General features: G+C 39.1%; 1 protein-coding gene across 3 annotated transcripts in view; it reads left to right on the top strand.

The window, feature by feature from the left end:
- mipol1 (mirror-image polydactyly 1) overlaps positions 1 to 16,540 on the top strand; it is a 406,015-nt gene that overhangs the window by 101,843 nt on the left and 287,632 nt on the right. For 2 of the 3 annotated variants that reach the window (XM_072279908.1, XM_072279750.1), the window contains exon 2: positions 7,441 to 7,487. The exons of the other annotated variant lie outside the window; for it this stretch is intronic. In XM_072279908.1, coding sequence (XP_072136009.1) covers positions 7,451 to 7,487 — 37 coding nt within the window. In that variant the 5' untranslated portion in view covers positions 7,441 to 7,450. The remainder of the gene's footprint in view (positions 1 to 7,440; positions 7,488 to 16,540) is intronic. 3 annotated transcript variants of the gene reach the window in all.

Here is a 16,540-nt window from a genome sequence, read left to right as displayed (position 1 = left end):
AGTGGACCATTGGAGAAAAGGAAGAAGGAGAGGACCTATAGGGTAGTAATAGGCAAGTGAGGGAGGTAAAAGTTCAGGGTGGGGAACTGAGAAAGAGAGGCAACTTAAATATCTCTTGTTTTTCTCTCATATCATTTTCCTGAAATCCTGCCGTTTACATCATTTCTTGCCTACATCGGGATTACTAATTGATGTGAGCCACTCATTGTTTATTTAATTTGTCATGAATTTTCCTCTAATTTTAAACTAAATTCACTTTTGATCTCTTCCTTTCCTCCACTAGTTTGCCTGCACTTGCCAGAGCAAAGTTCCATATTTCCTTTGTTTCAGATGTTCAAAGCAATCACTTTTCACACCTATCATTCCCTCAATTGCTCACTTAATGTTGGAATAGTAACTGAATTTAGAGCAGAGATACTGACACAGTGAACGAAAATTTGTGGTTACAGTGACTCCAGAGCCCTTTAAAACTCTTAAGTGTTGGAATCCTCACACTTTTAATTATTATCGCGTCTTTAAATTGGAAACAACACACATGAAAATTGCTGGTGAACGCAGCAGGCCAGGCAGCATCTATAGGAAGAGGTGCTGTCGACGTTTCAGGCCAAGACCCTTCGTCAGGACTAACTGAAAGAAGAGATAGTAAGAGATTTGAGAGGGGGAGGGGGAGATCCGAAATGATAGGAGAAGACAGGACGGGGAAGGGATGGAGCTAAGAGCTGGAAAGTTGATTGGAAAAAGGGATATGAGAGGATCATGGGACAGAAGGCCTGGGGAGAAAGAAAGGGGGAGGGGGAGGCCCAGAGGATAGGCAAGGAGTATAGTGAGAGGGACAGAGGGAGAAAAAGAAAAAAGAATTTGCCTGTTTTTCCATAGGGTGGACAGCTACAGTGAACACTATAAGGCATTTAGCACAGACAAACTTTTTTGTTCACATCATGCCATGAGAAGTAGTGGATGCAGATTCAATGATAGCATTTAGAAAGGAGCTGAATAACTGTCGGAAAAGAGAGAATTTGCGGGATTAAAGTGTGTAGCTTGGTGGGACTAACCTAATTGCTTTCACATTGATCCTTTATAAATTTTGAGTGGCTGAACGGCTTCCTTCTCTGTAAAAATTATTCTGCGATCATATGGAAAGCTAACATAATGGAAACATTTATAATGTAAGTTGCATACGGCAGAGGAGGAGATTTTTAAAATAATATTTTAAAATAATATTTGGCAAGGCCAGCATTTATTCTGATACAAGGTTTCTGAAACACTCTACTTTCTAGGTTTTTTATGGGAAGAGATTACCATGAGGACAGAAAAATGATTTAAAAGATGTGCAATCAAGGATGTGGAAACTATAGAAAGTGTGCAGAGGAGATTTACAAGGATGTTGCCTGGATTGGGGAGCATGCCTTATGAGAATAGGTTGAGTGAACTTGGCCTTTTCTCCTTGGAGCGACCCAGGATGCGAGGTGACCTGATAGAGGTGTATAAGATGATGAGAGGCATTGATCGTGTGGATAGTCAGAGGCTTTTTCTCAGGGCTGAAATGGCTATCACGAGAGGCCACAGTTTTTAAGGTGCTTGGAAGTAGGCACGGAGATGTCGGGCAACACACATCAAAGTTGCTGGTGAATGCAGCAGGCCAGGCAGCATCTGTAGGAAGAGGTGCAGTCGATGTTTCAGGCCGAGACCCTTCGTCAGGACTAACTGAAGGAAGAGTGAGTAAGGGATTTGAAAGTTGGAGGAGGAGGGGGAGATCCAAAATGATAGGAGAAGACAGGAGGGGGAGGGATAGAGCCAAGAGCTGGACAGGTGATAGGCAGAAGGGGATACGAGAGGATCATGGGACAGGAGGTCCAGGAAGAAAGACAAGTGGGGGGGAACCCAGAGGATGGGCAAGAGGTATATTCAGAGGGACAGAGGGAGAAAAAGGAGAGTGAGAGAAAGAATGTGTGCATAAAAATAAGTGACAGATGGGGTACGAGGGGGAGGTGGGGCCTTAGCGGAAGTTAGAGAAGTCGATGTTCATGCCATCAGGTTGGAGGCTACCCAGACGGAATATAAGGTGTTGTTCCTCCAACCTGAGTGTGGCTTCATCTTTACAGTAGAGGAGGCCATGGATAGACATGTCAGAATGGGAATGGGATGTGGAATTAAAATGTGTGGCCACTGGGAGATCCTGCTTTCTCTGGCGGACAGAGCGTAGATGTTCAGCAAAGCGGTCTCCCAGTCTGCGTCGGGTCTCGCCAATATATACAAGGCCACATCGGGAGCACCGGATGCAGTATATCACCCCAGCCGACTCACAGGTGAAGTGTTGCCTCACCTGGAAGGACTGTTTGGGGCCCTGAATGGTGGTAAGGGAGGAAGTGTAAGGGCATGTGTAGCACTTGTTCCACTTACAAAGATAAGTGCCAGGAGGGAGATCAGTGGGGAGGGATGGGGGGGACGAATGGACAAGGGAGTTGTGTAGGGAGCGATCCCTGCGGAATGCAGAGAGAGGGAGGGAGGGGAAGATGTGCTTAGTGGTGGGATCCCGTTGGAGGTGGCGGAAGTTACGGAGAATAATATGTTGGACCCGGAGGCTGGTGGGGTGGTAGGTGAGGACCAGGGGAACCCTATTCCTAGTGGGGTAGCAGAAGGATGGAGTGAGAGCAGATGTACGTGAAGTGGGGGAGATGCGTTTAAGAGCAGAGTTGATAGTGGAGGAAGGGAAGCCCCTTTCTTTAAAAAATGAAGACATCTCCCTCATCCTAGAAAGAAAAGTACATCTGCTCTCACTCCATCCTTCCGCTACCCCACTCGGAATAGGGTTCCCCTGGTCCTCACCTACCACCCCACCAGCCTCCGGGCCCAACATATTATTCTCCGTAACTTCCGCCACCTCCAACGGGATCCCACCACTAAGCACATCTTTCCCTCCCTCCCTCTCTCTGCATTCCGCAGGGATCGCTCCCTACGCAACTCCCTTGTCCATTCGTCCCCCCCATCCCTCCCCACTGATCTCCCTCCTGGCACTTATCCGTGTAAGCAGAACAAGTGCTACACATGGCCTTACACTTCCTCCCTTATATTCCGTCTGGGTAGCCTCCAACCTGATGGCATGAACATCGACTTCTCTAACTTCCGCTAAGGCCCCACCTCCCCCTCGTACCCCATCTGTTACTTATTTTTATGCACACATTCTTTCTCTCACTCTCCTTTTTCTCCCTCTGTCCCTCTGAATATACCTCTTGCCCATCCTCTGGGTCCCCCCCCACTTGTCTTTCTTCCCGGACCTCCTGTCCCATGATCCTCTCGTATCCCCTTTTGCCTATCACCTGTCCAGCTCTTGGCTCTATCCCTCCCCCTCCTGTCTTCTCCTATCATTTTGGATCTCCCCCTCCTCCTCCAACTTTCAAATCCCTTACTCACTGTTCCTTCAGTTAGTCCTGACGAAGGGTCTCGGCCTGAAACGTCGACTGCACCTCTTCCTAGAGATGCTGCCTGGCCTGCTGCGTTCACCAGCAACTTTGATGTGTGTTGCTTGAATTTCCAGCATCTGCAGAATTCCTGTTGTTTACAGAGATGTCGGGGTAAGGTTTTTATGCAGAGAGTGGTGAGTGTGTGGAATGGGCTGCTGGCAGTGGTGGTGGAGGTGGATACGATAGGGTCTTTTAAGAGACTACTGGATAGATACATGGAGCTTAGAAAAATAGAGGGTTATGGGTAACCCTAGGTAATTTCTAAAGTAAGTACATGTTTGCCACAGCATTGTGGGCCGAAGGGGCCTGTATTGTGCCGTAGTTTTTCCTACGTTTCTATGTGCTCAATTTCTTCTTGAAGAAGTGCAAGAACCCTATTTATTTCTGGTGAATGACTTCTCCACTGGAGTAGGAACATTCAGAATCACAATAAGGACATTAAGGCCATGTTCAGAGGCACACGTAGGCCCTGTGTCAATGCAAAAGTAATGTTGTACTCCAGATGCAACCCACACACACCACTGCCCATCTGTCTTAGAGTCTGTGGTTCCCATGTTTCCTTCATAAGACCATAAGATTAGGGAGCAGAATTAGGCCATTTGGCCTATCGAGTCTGCTCCACCATTTCATCATGGCTGATCCAATTTTCCTCTCAGCCCAAATCTCCTCCCTTCTCTCCGTATCCCTTCATGCCCTGACCAATCAAGAATCTTATCAACCTCTGCATTAAATGTACATTAAGACTTGGCCTCCACAGCTGTTCATGGCAAAGAATTCCATAGATACACTACTCTCTGACTAAAGAAATTCCTCCTCATCTCCATTCTAAATGGACGCCCCTCTATTCTGAGGCTATGTCCTCTGTTCTTAGACTCCCACATCATAGAAAACATCCTCTTCCCATCCATTCTATCAAGGCCTCGTTAGTCATTTCAGAATCCACAGTGGAAGGAAGTTATCTCATCCTGAGTAACTGCTGAAGAAATACATTTATTGGCTCCCTATTTCCCTTTGAGGAGTTAATGGCGTGCTAGCATGTTAAATTACTGCAAACCTATTTAAAGTTTGATGGGGAAATCTAGGATTTAGATTCTAGATTTAGCAATGAATGAAGCATAATTCGAAAAGAAATTCAAAAGAAGTAACTTCTGACTGTGGTGATGAGGACTTGTGAATTCAGCTTTGATGAAATGGAAGCTGAGATTTGGACCGGCAGGTGTGTGAATGGTCTCGGTGTGCTATAACGAAGTCCACAAGCTTCTCATATTTGTTGGGTGAGGAAATTGGGAGAGGCAGCAAAGTTGAGCTTAAGGACTTAATTGATGCTAATATTACTTCCAGGCAGTCTTATAGCGGGCAATTTTGAGAGAAGAAAGTGAAAACCAATTATGTTTGATCTAGACAGAATGATGAAATGATAGATACCTAAATTCACACCAGAAGCAGGAGAATGTCTAGAATTGCAAAGTGTGAACACTTCATTTAGATTAAGTTTTTTTTAAAATAATGGAGAAAAACATAGAGGAGAGGTCATGGTTAAGTGGCAAATATGTCAAGATTATTAAGTAGAAGGTTAAAGACTGAATTGTGAGATCAAGATTTTTTGATTTTTTTTGTGCTATACCTCTGACTTTCCATCTTGTTAACCTGAACATAGCTTTCAAAATATAGTCTGATTGATGAACACGCACAAAATATTAGAGGAACTCAGTAAGCCTGGCAGTATCTATGGAAAAGAGTACTGTCAATATTTATCAGGAATGTCGTTCTGCCTGGTCTGCTGAGTTCCTCTAGTATTTTGAATGTGTTGCTTGGATTTCCAGCATCTGCAGATTTACTCTTACTTATAACTAATTGTATAATCATTTTATTATTTCTAACTCATGTTGTACTGTTATAGTTGTATAGTTCAAATTTCAAGGTGCTTTATGTACTATTATTCTTACAAGCTGTGCTTTAAATGCTGGAAGAATTCTGTAACTTAGTTTTGGAGGATTCACTGCTATTCATGTTAATTTAAAAGTGCAGTAAACAACATTTTTGATTACCCATGCTTGCTAATTCTTCAAAACACCCATATGGGGCTTGACAAATTTAAATGTTAATTAGTATAGTTGATCTATTATGGGAGAGAGGATCTATCTGGAACACGTTACAGTTTGCTTACAGTTAAATTGTGTTGCAAATGTATAAAATGCATGGGAATTAAGATTGCTAATTGACTTGGAATTCAAGTTTTCTGAATAATGTTTTTGTTTTCTTTTTTATTCTTTTTGAAAGAAGCTTGGAGCAATTTTGTTTTTGTATCATGTCACATCAAATTCGAATTGTCTAAATTTTGTGTTGCTGTTGCTATTTTATTATTCACAATATTTGCATCACTTCTCCAGTAGGTGGCAGCCTTCTCATTTAAGCAGTACGCCTCGAAAGGATGAACTGAGGATGTCAGTGTTTCTTGTAATTGCTCCCAGTCTATTTGTTGCTTACTTATGAATTAACTTGCATTTATTGAACTAAATCATTTCAATCATTTAATTACACCTGAGGAGCTGAACTATAATTGCCTGCAGCTAACCAGGATCTAATATGGCTTCAGCTGTATTAATTTGATGTTTACTTTTCTGAGCGCTAAAAGCATTAAAATGATTGCGCGATGGGATTACATTTTGTTAATTGCTGGCAATCATTATCTTGGAAATGGTATTGAAGGAAGAGTGTACAATATAGAGGGATGAAATTTATAATTTATGTAATGAACAATAGGGCAGCCTGTCTTCTTTTAAAATGCCCATGAGATTATTAAAAATTGCTTTCTTTCTCTGTCTTGGTATATTAAAATATTAAAAGACTGAAATTATTATTCACCTTTTTGTAGTTCTATATCTGCATTGACTGAGACATGCACGGTACATTTAATTAATGTAATAAAACACCTGCATTTCAACTAATCCAAAAGTAAATGAGGAATGGATGGAAAGATTGCCTGTTTCTAAGAAGCTCCATTGAAGACTATTGGAAATAAAAGAGCGAGACATTTCATTGGAAAATTTCTGTAAAGAATTCATTGTATTAGCATTTAGGTGTGAAGATAATGGAACATCATGAAATCTCAGCACTTTTTGGATTGTAACAATCATGAGCCGTGTAACTTGTCCCCTAACTTTCTGCAAATGTAATGTTTTCACTCTTTTTTTAAAGTAAACTCTACTGAAGCGAATTCAGTTAAGTGGCCCAATTCATTTTGCTGTGATTTGTACCATTTTTGTAGCTGGCCCATAACTTAAAGACTAATATAAATGTGAGAGCTTTCAAGAGATCCCAAAAAACTCTTATAAGGACCATGATTGAGGGATATTGGGTGGTTTGCCAGGAATAACTCGTAAGTCCGCTTTTAAAATAGTCTGGTAGGTTCTTGTACATTGACCTATGAAAGTAGAAGGATGTCTCCAGTTGTATTATTCCCTTACTATTACATTTGTTCAAGTTTAATGGTCAAGTTTCTGTAGTGGAATTTCCACCCCCCAATCTTTTGACTCCTGACCATTTGTACTATCAATTGGACCACAACTTCCAAACAGTAAAACTAATGTAAAAAGATGAAAACTGAAAATTCATATGTCTTTAATATGTGGTATTTAATTCACTGTTATTTATTATTATCTCTTGAGTATATTTAGTATACTACTGCTGTGATTTGGTGCTATTTCCCAACAAAAGCTCAACATGTTATTCAAAAAAGTTTGAGGACACAAAAACTCCTATTTATTGCTTGAACTGTTATTGTAAAAAAAAATCAAGAATTAGATTGGAAGTTAAGCATTGGTCATGTTATAAGTTCTGTACATACTGCATATATTTGGGCTAAAATATTTTAACTGCTGTATTTAATTATTGGATTTTATATTAATAGATCTTTAAGCAATACTAACAAGTATGGCAATACTTGTTTTTGAATCTTTTTTGTAACTTCTTGTTGCAGTTCAGAAAATATGGAAGAAAAAGCAAGATCGCAAATACAAATGGAAGGTTGGTAAAATATAGATTTGCTTTACAATCAATGTGAAAAATATTTGTCCTATGCTGCCTTCCACTTTTTCCAATTAAACAATTGTTTTTCTTAAGGTAATTTACTATAACAATAAAGAAGGCATGTGTGGAAAGTAGTTAGAGAAGCATGTCACCTATTTTGAAGTACTTTTAAAACAATAATATTATCACCATTGCCTTTCTATGGATAATTATAATTTTTAAAGATATTTTGGGTATAATCAATGCCCTTTACAGCTGATTTTTCTGAAATCTTGTGTTAATTTTTTAATGAGTTTTATTGTTTTAAGTACAAATAATGGAAATTTTAAATTTACAGTATATGGAAAATTTTAAGTATTTGCCAGATGTTATAATGATCTAAACTATTGTGTCCTTGTTATACTGAACTAAGGAGATTGACCGTATTGCAGAGAGAAATCATGAGAGAAGTTGCTGATGTGAAAAGTCAGATTCAGGGACCAGCACTGGATTGCGAGCTTAGTGCCTCAAGCCCAAGTATCTGAATGGTGATCTCATAGACATACATAAGCTGTTAAAGTGCATGTAATAACATTAATTTAGTTTGAATTATGCAAATGAGTTACACAACAGAGGTTCAAAATAATAAAATGGAACTTAAATGCTGTTATTAGTATTTTTTCTTCAGGGAGATTTAACTTGTGAATTAAGCTTCTGGATACATCAGTGAAGAAAACTCTGACAGTTAAAAGAAACTGACTGGGTGTCTCTGCGGAAGCATGTTAGGATCTCCCTGAATTTTAATTAATATGGGCCAATTGGCCTTAATATTGTGATAATACACTTCCTTAAGTACATTTAAATATCTTGATAGTAGAAGGAAAATACATGAATGATGAGAAGAATTTTTTTGTTTATTTAGAATGAAGGGCAACTTAAACTGTCAGCATTTCATTTGTCAAAATAGATACAAGCTTTTGAAATCATAACTATTTACAAGAAAGATTACTACTATGATAAAAGTATTCCTATCAACTCATAAACAGTTTGTGCTTTGATTTTTTTTTTGATTAAGGAAAATAGGTTTTCACATCTTTAAATTTACTGTCATGAATTTTTCCAAGGCTCAGCAGTTAAGCATGTGTTACATATAAAACTATGATACTTCACCGCCATTTACTTGTAACATAACATGTTAAAAAATGCAGATATTCTTTTGCAGGTTTTAAATAACCTGTGCCCACTGGTTTTGAAACCAGAGTTTGAATATCATAGAGCTTTGATTATACATGTACTGAGGTAACTGGAAGGAATGACAATGAGAGATAAACAGAATGTTTACCTATCCCTTATGAGCTGATGCTGATATGTAAATTTATTCTTCTCTGTTGCACAAATATACATTCTGACTCTTGCTTAAACACTTCAGAGGTCTTAGTCAAACAGCTATAATGGTGTTTCCAATATTCTGAATGTGTGACATTTGATGAATGTCTTGTGCAGCTTGATATCCAAGGAATAGTGTGAATGAACAAGTCATTGATAACTACTCTATCACTGTGAAGTAATTTATTATTTTACTGTTCATATTCCATCTTGACATTTTTATCTGCAGAAGGCAAATTTCATTTGAAAAATCTAATCTAAGATTTATTTTGGATATTGGCTTTTTCCTGTTGATCATGGGAAGAGTTCCCAAAGGAAATTGTGCATCCAGTTTCAGATTAAGCAGAAGGTCTGCTGTTGTTAAGGGAGTTACACATTTAGCATGTGTGCAGACCGCATGTGTATGTATTGTCAAGGAAAATAAAGGTAACAATTCAGTTTTGAAACTGTGTAACTATGACAAATAGTTATATGGTAGCATTTAATTTCTATTATTTTTTAAATTCCGGCTTAATTCCTGAGAAGAGTAGTAATAAATGTCTTCAGTTTTCTCATCAGTACAGAAACATTTTGAAAATATATTTTTGCAACTGGCCTACTCATTCACACATAATCTGATAAACAAAATGCCTTAAATGTAATGTTAGATGTCCATCCACATATGTAACAATAATATGGTGTTAATATTACTGATGTTATTGATGAAAGCAATCATTAAGAAAATTTAATGCCAATATTGTTTTCTGATTTAAATAACCTGTGACAGTGATTTTGAAACCAAAGTTCAAATATCCTATAGCTTTCATCATGCATGCACAGAATTAAATGAAATGAATGAGAATGAAAGCAAGGATTCATTGTTCTCTGTTCACCACTCTGGTCAGTTACTTTAATTTATGCTAATTTTACATTGAAATTGTGAATTTCAATGTTTGTATCACTTCCAAGATGTGCTCCAAAATCATCATCTGCCTATTTGTGCAACCACAACTATTCATTAAATTTCCAAGATTACCTCACACAATACATGTGCAAAAAAAATTCCCGCAGTAATATCTGAAACTTGGACTAAACCCATTTCATTTGGTATAATTGAGATTCTAGAGTTATTCTATCAGTTAATACGATTTTAAAAATATTACTCACATCTAAGCCATACTTAGCTTTAATAAGCTTGATTTTTTTCCACTCTTTCCAGCTGCTTAGTGTTTCAGAACAAATGATTATTCTTTCCTATGAAAATAATTGAGAATAATCCTGGTTAGTGTAACAGAAATAAAAAGCAGTGTCAAAAACAAAAGATGTTTAGTTGTGTATCTAGTGAGGCTATTACCTCAAAAGATGGTTCTGGCATTTTCAGATGTTGAACAAATGCTCTTCATGCCAGTATTTTACATTGTCCAACTTAACACCATGGTTGTTGGTATGAAAATAATTCTTATGGTTCTTGTCATAAGTAAAAAACACATTGCATATTCATAAATAAATGTGAAAACTGAGTCAACTTCTTCAACCATCGACCTGATGATAAAATACCAGACATCTGAATGAGGTAAATTAATTTAAAGCCGTTGTGAACTGAGATATACAAACTTTGTATACCAAGATGAATAAATAGTATAGATTATATACAGTACTGCACAAAAGTCTTATGCACATGTATGTAGCTAGGGTGCTTAAGACTTTTGCACAGTATTGTATTTATCAATGTGGAGCAGAGAGCGAGTTTGTAAATCTAGTGGGAGCAAAAGATGTAGGGATTGGTGATGGTGGAATGCCACAGGAGGGGGTATGGGATAGCTGGCAGAGAAGGAGTGGCAGGAAATACAGAACATTTCATAGTTTAGTGTGCCACTTCAACTTCTAATTTCAAACCAAAATGAAAATACCTTTACATCTTTTATGAGTATTCCAATTTTTGCTTTACCTACTAAGGGCAATATTTTATTAAATCAATATTTATTAGTTAAAATGCAGGTTGTAGTTATAGGAAAACATATGTCGAAATCCTTTCTGAAGATAACTTTCAGTATTTATGTTATCATGGTCATGCCTTCAATCAGCTGAGGCGGAATAGTAAGTTCAATTTAGATAGTTTTTTCAAAGATAACTGTTAAGATTCATTTTTGTCAAATTAATATTGTGCAGTATTCTGTATTAATTCCATTTTCTTAGTATCACTGGAATTAATATTTTCACATATATCAAACTTTCCTAATACATTCCAGATGTTCTCCCAGCCAGTCCAGTCCAGAGCTTTGAAAAGCATCAAAATTTTGTTTACTTCCTATTAAAAGTAAATATAGATGATGTAGTGATAATAATGGGCACCTAGTATATTTTAATTTATTCTGTATCAAATAAACTAATTTTCTTCATTTGAACCAAGTTCCTTCAAACTGAATGCAGCTCTTGAAATGTGTTTTACTTTTCATAATGTGTTTCACGATCATATCACTATTACCGAAACCTTGTTACTATGCCCATCATTAGCAATCCACGTATCAAAGGATTCAGAATCGGGTTTATTATCACTGACATATGTCATGAAATTTGTTTTGCGGCAAAGGTGCAATACATTAAAGCTTAATATAAGTTACAATAAGAGTGCTTTTAAAAATTATTAAAGAGATAAATTGTACAAAAAGAGAGAAAAATAGTGAGGTTGTATTTACAGGTTCATGAACCGTTCAGAAATCTGGCTAGAGGAAGAAGCTGTTTCTAAACACTGAGTGTGCATCTTCAAGCTCCTGTATCACCTCCCTGATGATAGTCTTAAGAAGAGGACATAACCAGGATAGAAAAGGTCCTTCGTGATGGATACCACCTTTCTGAGGCATTGCCTTTGAAGGATGTCATTGATGGTGGGGAGGACCGTGCCCATGATGGAGCTGGCTGAGTCTATAAAACTCTGCAGCTTTTTCTGATCCTGTGCATTGACGAAGTTCAAAGTAAATTTATGATCAAAGCACATGTATGTTATCATTGACTATCCTGAGATTCATTTTCTTGTGGACATTCACAGTACACTCAAAGAAACACACTGGAATCAATGAAAAGCTGCACAGAACAATTCAGAATCAGATTTATTATCACCGGCATGTGTTGTTAACTTAGCAGCAGCAGTTCAATGCAATACATAATGTAGAAAGAAGAAGAAAAAATAATAATTAAATAAGTAAATCGATAACAGTATACGTATATTGAATAGATTAAATATCGTGCAAAAAGACGGAAACAATCAGTGTTCAAAAGCCAATGAATTGTAGAAATACATAACAGGGAAAAAACAAAATAATAATAATAAATAAATAAATAATAAGTATTGAGAATGAGTTGTAGAGTTCTTGGAAGTGAGTCCATTGGTCATAGAATCAGTTCATTGTTAAGGTGAGTGAAGTTATATACAGTACTCTGGCTCAAGAGACTGATGGTTGAAGGGTAGTAACTGTTCCTGAACCTGGTGATGTGGGTCCTGAGACTCCTCACCTCCCTGATGACAGCAGTGAGAAGAGAGCACAGCCTGGATGGTGAGGGCCCTTGATGATGGATGCTGCTTGCCCACCATAGTGCTCCTTGTGGATGTTCTCAAAGGAGGGAGGGCTTTGTTATGTTTTGTAACACCAGAAACTAATTGAAAAAAAAACACAGGAGCCGGGATAACTTTCTACTTAGTTTTTATTTCCTTTTTTTAAGTAAGGTTCCTTTTTTGACATATGCCATTCACATACTTCATAAATATAACCCATAATTAATTATGTAAACAATGCCTAATCAAAGAATAGATTTACAATAAAACTCAAATATTACTGAATTATTGAATACACAAACTCCAACTTAATATAGAATGTATCACAACTCAAATATGTAACTCTTGGCATCTTGTGCATACAGTACACTGTGTAATACAACTACTAAATAAATGTGCACAGCATAATAAACTTTAATTTAGACCATTCAGGCATAAATATTTGATCACAGTGGAGGATTTCTTATCTTTGTAGTATAACATCTTTCCTAATGGCGGGGGGGGGAGGTCACTCTGCTTGGTAGGTGAGACTTGTGGGTGTGAAACAATCTCAGATTCTGGGGCCGCCTTTGTGGTGGTTGTAAGAGTTGACTCTGGTACTGCAGGAAATGGTTCTGACAGCTCTGGACATCTTCCTTCTCGAACAATTGACTCTGCTTTCCTCAACTGATCAAAGTGTCGTCTCCAGATGACATCAGATGCAATCTCCACTGTGTAGGAGAGTACAAGTTCTGTCCTTAATCGTTCCAAATACCCACTTTTTATCATCCCTGTAGTCCCTTGCCAGGACTGCTTGTCCAAGAGTGAAATATTAAACCTCCTTGTTTGAGGAGCCCTCAATTTGTCTCAGTTGTTTGTCTTGCATACTCCTTAGATTGAATTTGAGGAGATCCAAGTGTGAGTGCAAAGGCTGACCCAGGAACAACATAGCTGATGAGTTGTTGGTTGTGGAGTGGGCTGTATTGCGATATGCAAAGTGGTTCTGATTCAGTGTAGTGTTTTCTGCTGACAATATTTGCAGTGCATTCTTTAGACTCTGGACAAACCTTTTCACTAAACTATTTGTAGTTGGGTGGTACATTGCAGATATAATATGTCTCATTCCATTCATTTTCAGGAATAACTAAACTGTTCCACAGCAAACTGTTGTTCATTGTCACTGACCAAATGTTCTGGAGCACCAGTCCTTGAGAAGAGGCTTCTCAACACATTCACAGTGTGCGAGGCTGTAGTGGAGGCCATTGGGAACACTTTGTAGCTGCATCCACTATTAGCAAGAAATTTGTACCCATTAATGTTCTGGTAAAATGCGCATGGATCATCAGCCAGGGCAATGCAGGCTATTCCTATGGATGGAGAGGCGCTGCTCTTGGCATCTTCTGGACATGTTGGCATCTAGAACAGTGATGGCAAGCTGCTTGGTTTAAAGAGTTCACACTTCTTATGTCATGCTCTGAGCCCATAATCTTATAATCTGTTTAACACTGTTTTGAGATTTTGGAAATGTTCCTTGTTATCCTGACCAGTAACAATAATATCATTCAGCTCAGCAGCACATGGCTCATAGCTTTCTGTGAGAGTATGCATACAGATGCTACTCCAAAAATAAGCCTTTTATAGCTTTGTGAGTGTTTATGGTGAGAAACACTTGTGACTCTTCTTTTATCTCCATCTGTAGGTAAGCCTCAGCTAAGTCCAGAAAGGTTTGCAAAAGATGCCCTCTATCCTGGGCAGATGGTATTGATCTACTTTCACTACTGGGTTGATGGTGACCTTAAAATCACAGATCCTGACAGGCCTATCCTTCTAAGCTACTGGGACCACTGGTGTTGCCCATGGAATCCACTTAACCCTGGAAAGAATTCTTTCAGCCTCCATGTGATCTAAGTCACTGGCTACTTTATCACAGAGAGTATAAGGAGCTGGGTGAGCTTGGTAAAACTTGGGTGTAGTATTTTCATTTAACTCTATTTTACCCTTGATGTGTTTGAGTTTTCCAATGCCATCCTTGAACACCGCTGTGGCATCATCCAGTATCTTCCTTAATTCACTTTCAATTGACTGTATTGCAAGCAATGTGGCATGCAAATGATGAATGGATCTCCAATCAAGTTGTAGTAGTCTCAGCCAATCATGGCCCCAGAATGCTGATCCTCCTGTTTTTACCACATACAAGCACAATGTGGCTTGTTGGTTTTTCTTTTTCTCAATTGAGAATGTCATTCCCATTGGAGTTAACTTTTCTCCAGTATAAGTTCTTAGATTCAGTCCAGTGTCTTTGAAATGCCGTTGACACTCTTTTTGTGGAATGAAACAACTGAGCCAGTGTCCAATTCCTTCTTAATTAATTTGCCATTCAATCCTGTTGTAAGCCATGTTCTTTGTCTCTTGTTAGTTTTCACATTGGAAATCTCAAGGCTACTCGTTCCTGTGTCACTCTTTATTTTAGATATCCAGTACCTGCAGTTGTTTTTTCTTTCCAATTTCCATTGTCTTTTGCTCTTCTCCGCACAGTTCATTTATCTTTGACTGCCCAGCATTCTCTTTACGAGAATTGGACCTGCTCTCAGGGTTTTACAACTGGCTGTTGTTCAGGATGCCAAGGGCTTGACCTAAGAGTTTGGCTCGGCTTTGGAGGCCTAGGATCTCGGGGCTCTGGAGACGGGTGGATCGAAAGTCAGTGTCGTAGACCAGTATGTCATGGGAGCTGGAACATCTTTGGCTTTGTGCCCAGAGACCTGAGATCTTTGGGCACAGTGCTCGAAAAAGCGACGCAGTGGGCTTTTAACGTCGTAAACTAGCGAATTGTTTGTTATGTCTCCCCTCTCACTGCAAAACGGAGACATCTCTTTCTCCCATATTGAGGAGAGAACGAGTCTGTGGTATGTCGAATGTTGGGTGAACAATATAGTCTTTGCAGTACTGCAGGTGTGTTTCTTTACTGTTGCTTTTGCTGCACGCTTGAGTGCTTGGTGATGAGTGCCGAAGTTTTTTTTTGCTGATTGGGGGAGGGGGGATTGTGCTTGCTGCCGCTTATGTGCGGGAGGGAGGGGAGCTGGTGGAGGGGGGACTTTGGGGTTCTAACATTTAACTCGTTCATTCTTTGGGGCACTCCTCTTTTTGTGGATGGTTGCGAAGAAAAAGCATTTCAGGATGTATATTGTACACATTTCTCTGACATTAAAAGTACCTTTGAAACCTTTATATGTGTCCTACTTTGCTGCATTTCCTGCAAGTTTTGCCTTTAAATCTGCATAGGTCTGGTGTGTGTGAGCCCCTGCCACAAAGGTAACACAATTTGTTCGGCCAGGCAGGTTTCTTTATAGACATTGCAGTTTTGTTCACATCCACTTTCATTCCAAACTCCATCTCAATTTCATCTCTTTCTGCTGTTTCTATTGTTACAGTGATTTCAATTGATCTTTCGAATGTGTGTTTTTCTTCAGTTAGGAGACGCCTTCAATTGCTTTCTTGTAAGTTTCCACAAACTAAATGATTTCTCATGCATCATTAAGCTTATCATTGAACTGACAATGCTCATACAATCTCTTCAATTCAGCCACATAATTTGAAATGCAGTCCTATTCCTTTTCGATTCTACTTATGAAATGTAAAGCATGCTGCAATCAGCGACGCCAGCCTGTAGAGTGCGAAAGGTTTAAAAAGGCAAGGCATCTTCAACAGTTTTTGATTCAGAGCAAGAAGGCTGAGAGTAAACGGCTGATTTTAGGAGCCAAGGCAATTTTTACCGCTCTGGGTATAAGAGAGGCAAGACTGTGCAGGCGCGTGACGTCAGCCAGTAGAGCGCGAAAGGTTTAAAAGGAAGATCGCCATATCAAGCGGGCAGTGTATGGAGCGGGCAGCGGAGTGAGAGGCAGCAGAGTGATAGGGCTTTGGCTCAACGGACTTAGGTGATAACGGGATGAGGTGAGGTAAGTTTTCTGGTGTTATTTGCAGAAACGAGTAAGTCTGTGTATGAGGCCAGTTTTCTGTGCTCGGTGTCAGATGTGGGAGGTCCTGGAGTCTCCCAGCCTCCCAGACGGCCATATCTGCACCAGGTGTGTCGAGCTGCAGCTCCTAAGGGAGCAAGTTAGGGAACTGGAGATGCAGCTCGATGACCTTCGCCTGGTCAGGGAGAGCGAGGAGGTGATAGAAA

The sequence above is a fragment of the Mobula birostris genome, chromosome 1 (genome assembly GCF_030028105.1).
Source record: "Mobula birostris isolate sMobBir1 chromosome 1, sMobBir1.hap1, whole genome shotgun sequence".
In the NCBI taxonomy this organism is placed as follows: domain Eukaryota; kingdom Metazoa; phylum Chordata; class Chondrichthyes; order Myliobatiformes; family Myliobatidae; genus Mobula; species Mobula birostris.
This window is presented reverse-complemented; position numbering and strand designations above follow the sequence as displayed.